Source organism: Ipomoea triloba, chromosome 5 (genome assembly GCF_003576645.1).
Source record: "Ipomoea triloba cultivar NCNSP0323 chromosome 5, ASM357664v1".
Classification (NCBI taxonomy): Eukaryota; Viridiplantae; Streptophyta; class Magnoliopsida; order Solanales; family Convolvulaceae; genus Ipomoea; species Ipomoea triloba.
Window position 1 is genome coordinate 20,549,582 of NC_044920.1, and position 7,955 is coordinate 20,557,536.

At 35.3% G+C, this 7,955-nt stretch overlaps 1 protein-coding gene across 1 annotated transcript in view; it reads right to left on the reverse strand.

The window, feature by feature from the left end:
* The window catches only part of LOC116019707 (SWI/SNF complex subunit SWI3C), a 9,650-nt gene extending 2,001 nt beyond the window's left edge, over positions 1-7,649 (reverse strand). The window contains exons 1-7 of the mRNA XM_031260004.1: positions 7,521-7,649; positions 6,857-7,396; positions 5,311-5,846; positions 3,445-3,808; positions 3,245-3,318; positions 2,402-2,541; positions 87-160 (exon numbers count right to left, since the gene is read on the reverse strand). Coding sequence (XP_031115864.1) covers positions 87-160; positions 2,402-2,541; positions 3,245-3,318; positions 3,445-3,808; positions 5,311-5,846; positions 6,857-7,396; positions 7,521-7,536 — 1,744 coding nt within the window. The 5' untranslated portion in view covers positions 7,537-7,649. The remainder of the gene's footprint in view (positions 1-86; positions 161-2,401; positions 2,542-3,244; positions 3,319-3,444; positions 3,809-5,310; positions 5,847-6,856; positions 7,397-7,520) is intronic.
* Between the last annotated feature and the right edge of the window lie 306 nt (positions 7,650-7,955).

Genomic DNA, 7,955 nt, shown 5'->3' on the forward strand with positions numbered 1-7,955 from the left:
TTTTTTTTTTTTTTGGGGGGGGGGGGGGGGGGGGGGGTAATAGAAAGAAAGAAAAGAACTATGACCCTAGCCAGGTTACAGCATACCTTTGCACTGACTCGAATTTGCCAAGTCTCCAGAAGAATTGCCATCCTTACCATATGTTGTTCCAACAGTCACCCTGCGCAGAGAGAAACAGAAGATCTCCAAATGTTCTTTTAAGGCATAGCAATAAATTTAGTAAAAAATTATATAGATGCAGACCATCAATACCTAATATTTAAGTCATCAATAGAGAGCATTGTGATCTTTTAAACAAAACTCTCCTATCACAGAACACTGATGACAAGGTTTCCAGATTATGTAATTTTCAAATAGTAAAGCAGGACTAGAAGTGGGTGGGCTTCATAGACTCCAGCAATACAAGATTTGGTTTCCAAAACAACTTATTTTGACAAATTTTAACTTTACTATTGATTACCCACACACACCATTAAGTCATTAACAGGAAAAATGCTATTTTCCCTAATCACTACCTAACATAGCATTACCTATAAGGCTTTAAAAAAAAAAAAAAAAAAAAAAAAAAAGGAAAACTTTTATTTTTATTAGCTATCCATGAATTGGTTGATCCCATCACGAGTTAATAAAGAGTCCACACAATAATAAAAAGAAAAAAATAATTAAATCCAATCCAGCGGCACATTAGAGATTGATTTTAGTAGGGGACTGTAGCATGGCACTACTAACAGTGATTGGAAAATATGAAAATGCTTGCCCATAACTAAGAGTATTAAACCCATAGGGCAAGATATATGGCCAACAGAAAATGAGTTCCTACATTCAAGAGAATTAGTGACTTCATGCAGCAGCAGAACAGCAGTGAAGGTTTCTTTTTTTTCTTTTTTCTTTTTCTTTGTATGAAAGAAAACAGGGATTATATTAATTAGTCAAGAAAAAAAATTGACAAGAATATTCTGTTCCCGTTAGCATCAAAGGCATATTAAAGTGTAAGAAAGACCCAAAATTCATATCCGCAGTTGGGAGCCCAGTATTACTTTAGTAAGGGAAACAATCTGCAAGTTTATAATAAAAACTATGGGAAGATTAAAATGCTCCTGACTACACTCCATGAGACACTGAGGGGGGAGTAAGAACCATTCGTCTTGCCAGAGATTACAAATTCCTATATCAGAATCAGAAGGGTATTTTCCTATCCTATTAGATCACATAAGAGATCATCCTTTTGGAAAAATAAGCTGGTTTTGAAAATGAAGAGGAAAAAAGAAAAAAGAAAGAAAGAAGCATGCATGGCATTGTAACAAAATAGTGAAACAACAGAATCACCATTTAAAGAATGGTTGACAATGTTAGTGCGTATATTATTGAGACCAAGATAATTAAGCCCAATTAAGAGAGCTCTCTGCCAATTTCAAGCTGTGAATGGGCTGATATGAAAATACTGGTGAAGCAACTGAAATAGGACATTTCACATTTGAGAAGGGTAAAGAGGCATTGCATCAGAATTGGGGAAGGATAGAGAGGCATTGCATCAGAATATGAATTTGAGAAGGATAAAGAGGCATTGCATTGCATTACCCCTGAATGAGGTTAAGCTAAAAGCTGTCTCTGATATCTCACATAACCTCTAAGCCTGGCAGTATACTTGTATTGTACAACTAGTGGAATTCATCAACTTTGTTAAATGAGTAATATCATCATACCACTTTTAACAGGATCATCTAATTAACATAATTTCCTACCCCATAAAAGATAGGGCTATTGACTGAAATGTGACGATTTTTTGAGCAATTGACAATAATAGGAACTTTTAAAAAAGTTGACAAAAAGAGCTAAAACATGTTTGGGACATGCGTTTGGCGTCAGAAACACATGTCCCAAACTCGTTTGACCTTTTTTTTTTTTTTTTTTTTTTATCGAAATACGCAGATCAAAAGCAAATCGGACTTGCGTTCGATGTATTTTAAACGCATATCAAACTTGCGTTTGATTAAAAAAAAATGCCTGGTCGCCTTCTCCTGCGAAGGAGAAGGCGACCAGGCTTTTTTTTTTTTTTTTTAAAAAAAAAAAAAAAAAACGCAAGTTTGATATGCATTTGATCTGCGTATTTCGAAAAATAAATAAAAGGTCAAGCGAGTTTGGGACATGCGTTCTAACGCCAAACACATGTCCCAAACACGTTTTTCCTATTTTTGTCAACTTTTTTAAAAGTTGCTATTTTTGTCAATTGCTCCAAAAATCGTCACATTTCAGTCAATAGCCCTAAAACATATGGAGCATAAGCAACTTGAGCCATCGCTATATATCACTAGGTGCAATGATCATGAGTAGCACTTTTATCCAAACAAGAATTTGAAAGGAAATTGACAATGAAAGAGAGAAAAGAATGTAGCATGTGTACCCATTATTTGGTCTCGATCCATCAATCTGGCCTGTATTCCCAGATACAGTTACGTTATCATCGCTGGATAAAGCTGCCAAAGATGCATGGGCACATGCTGCAGCAACTCTTGGTCCTACTGCAGATGCCAGAAAGGCAACCTGTAATTGGCAATAGAGAAATGCCAAAGAATCCATTTTAGTGGCAGTCATCAATACCTCTCCGAACAATTTCCAGAATTAACAATCTTATAATGAGTTTGTCAAATAAAGAATTTTAGATTGCCATAACTATTACAGCCTAAATGCAGTAGCACGGTATAATGCAGATATTAGTGTGACAGAGCTATAGAAAATCAATAAATGCACATAATAAAATATAAATTAAATTTAAAAAAAAAAGTATTCCTTGTTTAAATCAATTAGTGCACTACATTAGAAGAAACCAATGGTTTGTGACTTTGTTGCCCTGTTTCTTTTAAAAATTCTATTCGTAAGGACTGCACTAGGTTAAATCAGGATATAATACCATAATTTCTAACTCTATAATGGTAATTCACATTGTAAAAGCACTGTATAAAGAAAAACATGACTAAAAAAATTAGCATATGGATCAGTTTGTCAAGGGTACTTTGGTAATGTGACTTTTACACAACCCTGTTCCCTTTTTTTTTCTCTATAGAAAAGAACAAGTTCATTTGTAGGGCAAGATTAGTCAGCATTAAAAATCTCCATGGGTACTTCTGAATTTGATCATTGTCAAGAATTCATGATTAGCACAAATAGCAGATATGCAATTGCTACCACATAAAATCAAAGGAACTCTTATACACGAGGAATTGGTTACAGTTGAAGTAGTAGTTACCAGGGCCATGACTGGGTTTCCACAATGTGCAAAAGGAAACTTGTCATCAGAATCAAAGTCTTGTAAACTTGATCCTGTGTCAAGAAAATAAGAAATAAAAAGCATAGTGACATTAGATGCTCTCAACTTTTTTTCTTATAAGTAAATAGATGCCCCTTAAATTAAAACAATATTAACAAAATAAATCACCATAGTATTACCTGCATTATTCCCATTTAAATATGAATGTGGTCTTTCATATTCTTCCCTAGTGCAAAAATTTAAGGAACTAGATGTGCTTGGAACCTCAATGTTCTCCAGCTGAGCACCATCAAGAGGCAGGCGAACAAAATGAAGGATGCACTGTGCTTTTGACTTAGAACCAACATGTTCTGCAACTTGGATCCAGTTTTCTTTATACAGTTGCATTCCCTCCAGAAGTAGTAGTGTTTCCTGGTCAGTCCAAGTTTCTCCATCTAGATCTCCATAATCTTTCATAGAGCTGACCTTGACAAAATCCAGGCTAGAGTGACCAATGACAAATTTTCCTTCATGGAAGCAATCCAAACACAATACCACCTCAACCTGTAAAAAACACATGGTGTGGATTATGAATATAGACAAATGGCAACAAGAAAAAGTTTTATACCAAGAAAATGCTTACGGTGGTAATGCTATGCTACTCAAAAGTTCTACCAAAATCATATTAATATAGACTGGTGCAGTTTTACTTGGTGTCACATGACTCATTTGGCAGTAAGACTTCTTGGTAAGCAAAGGTTCATGCTCACCACATTAAAGAAGAGCCTCTTAGTCATCACACTTAGAAATGACATAGATGAAAAATAAACAACTTTTTTACTCCCACTCACTTGGTAAATGTCAAGCAAGCTGCAAGCATGAAACCCTTAAAAATGATTTGAGGGGTAAAATGCATAGTAAATCTAAAAAGAAGGCTAAAAGTTATGCACCAAAAAAATGTTAACAAAATGGGGAGTGCTCTTCATATCACTTTAAATAGATAAATATAGAGTGGATTAGCAGTTTGCCATTCATCAAGCAGGTGGAAAGAGTGTTGTCTGTTTCGGGACAGGGAATGAAATTGTGAAGAAACTTTGGGCATAGAGGAATGAGTGCAAAATAATCTTCTTATTACTTTATAACAACCAAGAAACAATTGTATCAAAATTCAGAATTGCAGCTCTGTTCCACATATAGTCCTACAGGAAATGATAACTTATTGCATGTGGATGGGTATTGAATATAAAATTAAAGCTTTAAGTGCAAGTGTGATTTTGCTCCTGTAAGCAATCTCCCGCATAGTGAATGAGTAGCATTATGTTAAGAATTATTATCATCAGATGAACTGACAGTCTATAGGAATTATGCATTATAAATGAACTACATGCTGACACTTCATTAATAACAAGTCAAATCAAATAAGGACTTGATCAGTTTTGAATTGTCTTTTTAATGAGGTGGCAGCATATGGTTCATTGGAAGTGTATAGGACTTTTGGTGCATCAAATATTAATTATTAAGTTAATAGCTAGTACTTGGGCAGATTTTTAACAGATTTTTGACAGGTTATAGTTTCCACTCATCATGCTCAATAAAATAGTTGAACACACTTAGCTAAAATTAGCTTTAAGAAGGAAAATTTTATTATAAAATGGCTTTTATCACTGCATGGATTTACTGTGCCAGAGTATTCAGGGTGAATATTCAATTCCCACAAAGTAGGACTCGTTTAGGAAAATGATAAGCTAAAGAGGAAAAAAAATAAAATAAAATTCAGAAGCAATGGCAGATGAAATAACATAAAAAAGTATTTATACAATCAGTTATACTCAATCAACAGGTACTCTATCAGAAGCAAAAGGGCTTGCGTTTGTAGGAAAGTGAAGTGAAGAGTCTTGCACTTATTTTAGTGGATACTAGTATAGGTAAAAGATAGGTGAAAAGGATTTCAACTAAACGTCTTTATAAGTTATGCTAATAACTAAGAAAGTTCAAGAAAATTATCAACAAGAACTTTAGTTTATTTAATTGTCAGTAACATGTGAGTCAAAGAACATGTAATATACCTCCTTCTGTGACTGGTAGTACACAACTGAAACTGGCCGTGAACAATAGTTGCATCGGTTTTCAGACAGTTGCTCACGGATAGTACTATCAAAGTCAGATTCATTATCACTATTACATGCAAGCTCTGGATAAACATCTCTTGCCTTGAGCCGACATTTAGGTTTGTCAAAATGGATCAAACTATCAATAGATTTCAAAGCTTCTGAAGGAACACAAAGTTCACCATTTGCCTCCTCATATAAGTACGTCCCATCCTTACGTAACTCAAGTTTAGGAGGATTAGCACAGTAATTGATGATTCCCCAATGATCAAGAAACCGAACAATTCTTGTTAGATCATCAATACTAACACCATCTACTAACCCCTGGCAATCAGCCACTGACAGGTACTTTTCTGGATTCTCCATATAATTTGCAACAATTTGATTTCTACACTCCATGTATTTTTCTGGTGTGTGTTCAGTTGACTTCCCAGAGAAAAAATGTGGAACAACTTGCCTTTCCAACCTGTGTACAGTATTTGGGGAAAACCAGTCTGCTTGTCGGAGGAACATGCGAAAGAAACATTATGCACATATTTAGAACCAAATGCAGATGACATAACTTGCACACAGAGGAAATGGAAAAGATTGTGCCCATTATAATAATGTGTAAAAGGGCAAGGTAAAGCAGGAAAAATAATAATAATAATAATAATAATAATAATAATAATAATAATAATAATAATAATAATAAACAATAATAATGAGATCAAAATAGAAAATGATATGGAGTACAAGTTATGAAACAATAGATGCAAGGGAACACTCTACATATCTAAATGTGAACTTTGGCCAGGATGATTGTTAGATTAAAAATATTGGAGTGTCACAAAAGGTGGAAATAATTATGCTTGGTAATAGATTTTAACTGAATAACTGAGGGCACAAACACTCACCATATTATCAATAACATATACTGAGAAATGAAATGTTTTTCTTAAAATACACATTGTATACAATTTATTGTTCTATTTTCTATCAATCATTATATAGAGAAATGAATTTTTTTTCAACCATTGGAATACCCGTGTGTACACAAATCATTTTGGTCTTGGCAAAAAACTAGAAATAATCAATGTATCATCTATCATTTATATTGTAATAATTTTAAAAGGCTTGGCTTAAGGGAGGAATTAATTGAACAGAGCAATGTCAATAATGGCATCTAAAAGTCATTTACGGCATACCGAAATGTGAAATGTAACGCCAACAATAAAAAACCAAAAAAATGTAGCATGGCACAATATGACTTGAGCAGGCTGCCAAAAATCACACTCCATAGTGAAAATATGAGAATGGGGAGTTCTCAGAAATTTGGATGTCCCAATTGTTAATTTTATGTTCCTTTATAACTTTCAATTTCATCAATAAATTTAAAAAGTTTGAACTCATTTACTAAGTATTACTCCTTACCATTTTACAGCTACCATTACTATAAGCAATAAGACAATCAAAAATAAACCAAGCACCAAATCATATTCCAAACCAGGTCATTATAAACTACCTGCGTGCATTGGCAGAACATGAACACGGCCAGCACTTCCAAACCGCTTAATTACACCCCGACCTGGCAGTATCTGCGGCGGTGTGATCACATATGATCCACTCCCACTGCCTTCTCCTCGTTCATCAACCCCCAATGCCGGACTATCAGCTGGCACAGCTGAGATGGCCTGAAGTTGCCCATACGAAATGTTCTCCAAAACAACCCTGTTCTGCCCCTGGCCCCTGCTCTCCCCACTTTGCCCGCCCATTTCCAGAGCAACCATATTCAGCACTGACGAATGGGGGCCAATAACAGCACGCTTGATCACCGGAGGGAACTCACAGATTCTCTCCCCACCCTCAGCAAGCACCTCACTCTCCTTAGCCGAGGCGGTACGATCCGCGGAGCTGCTAGGGTTTAGGTGGTCCTCATCGATTTCCTGCTGCTGCTGGTCCAGGTCTTCCTCCTCCTCCTCGTCCTCGAACCCTTCGTCCTCCTGCTGGGGCTTCGGTTTCCGAGAAATCAAGGGCTTCCGCTTCTTCCATCTCGACCGAGCCTCTGCGCAGAACCAAATTCAAACACTTGAAACCTCAATTTCACAAATCAGAACAAACACGCAGATATATATAAACGGAAAAAAAAAATTGAAATTTAAATGCAAGATAGCGAGATTGGAGGGCACCTGAGGAAGCTGGCATTGCTTAGCAATTTGAGGGGTTTAAAGGAGAGAGATTTGTGGGGTCTGTGATTGGTGGCTTTGGATGGAGTGAGGTTACAGAGGGAGAGGGAGAGGGGGGGGGGAGAGAGAGAAGGGCTTGAACATTTTGGGGAACATATGGGTGTTTTATATAGTACTTGAATTTTCTTTAGAAAAAATAAAATTAAATAGAAAATATGTTTTTTAATTAATTTATTAATTTGGAAAATATATTTTTTTCAACTTACAACTCAAAAAAAAATTTATTACATGAATTTAGTTATTTAGTTATTGTACATCCTAATCTTATCATACATATAGATCAAGTGAGAACAAAAATCTTTGTAAAAAGTAAAAACGGTGAACCAATTCTTGATATGAGATAATCAATGGTTGAAAAAGTAATGAAAAAGTGGTAAT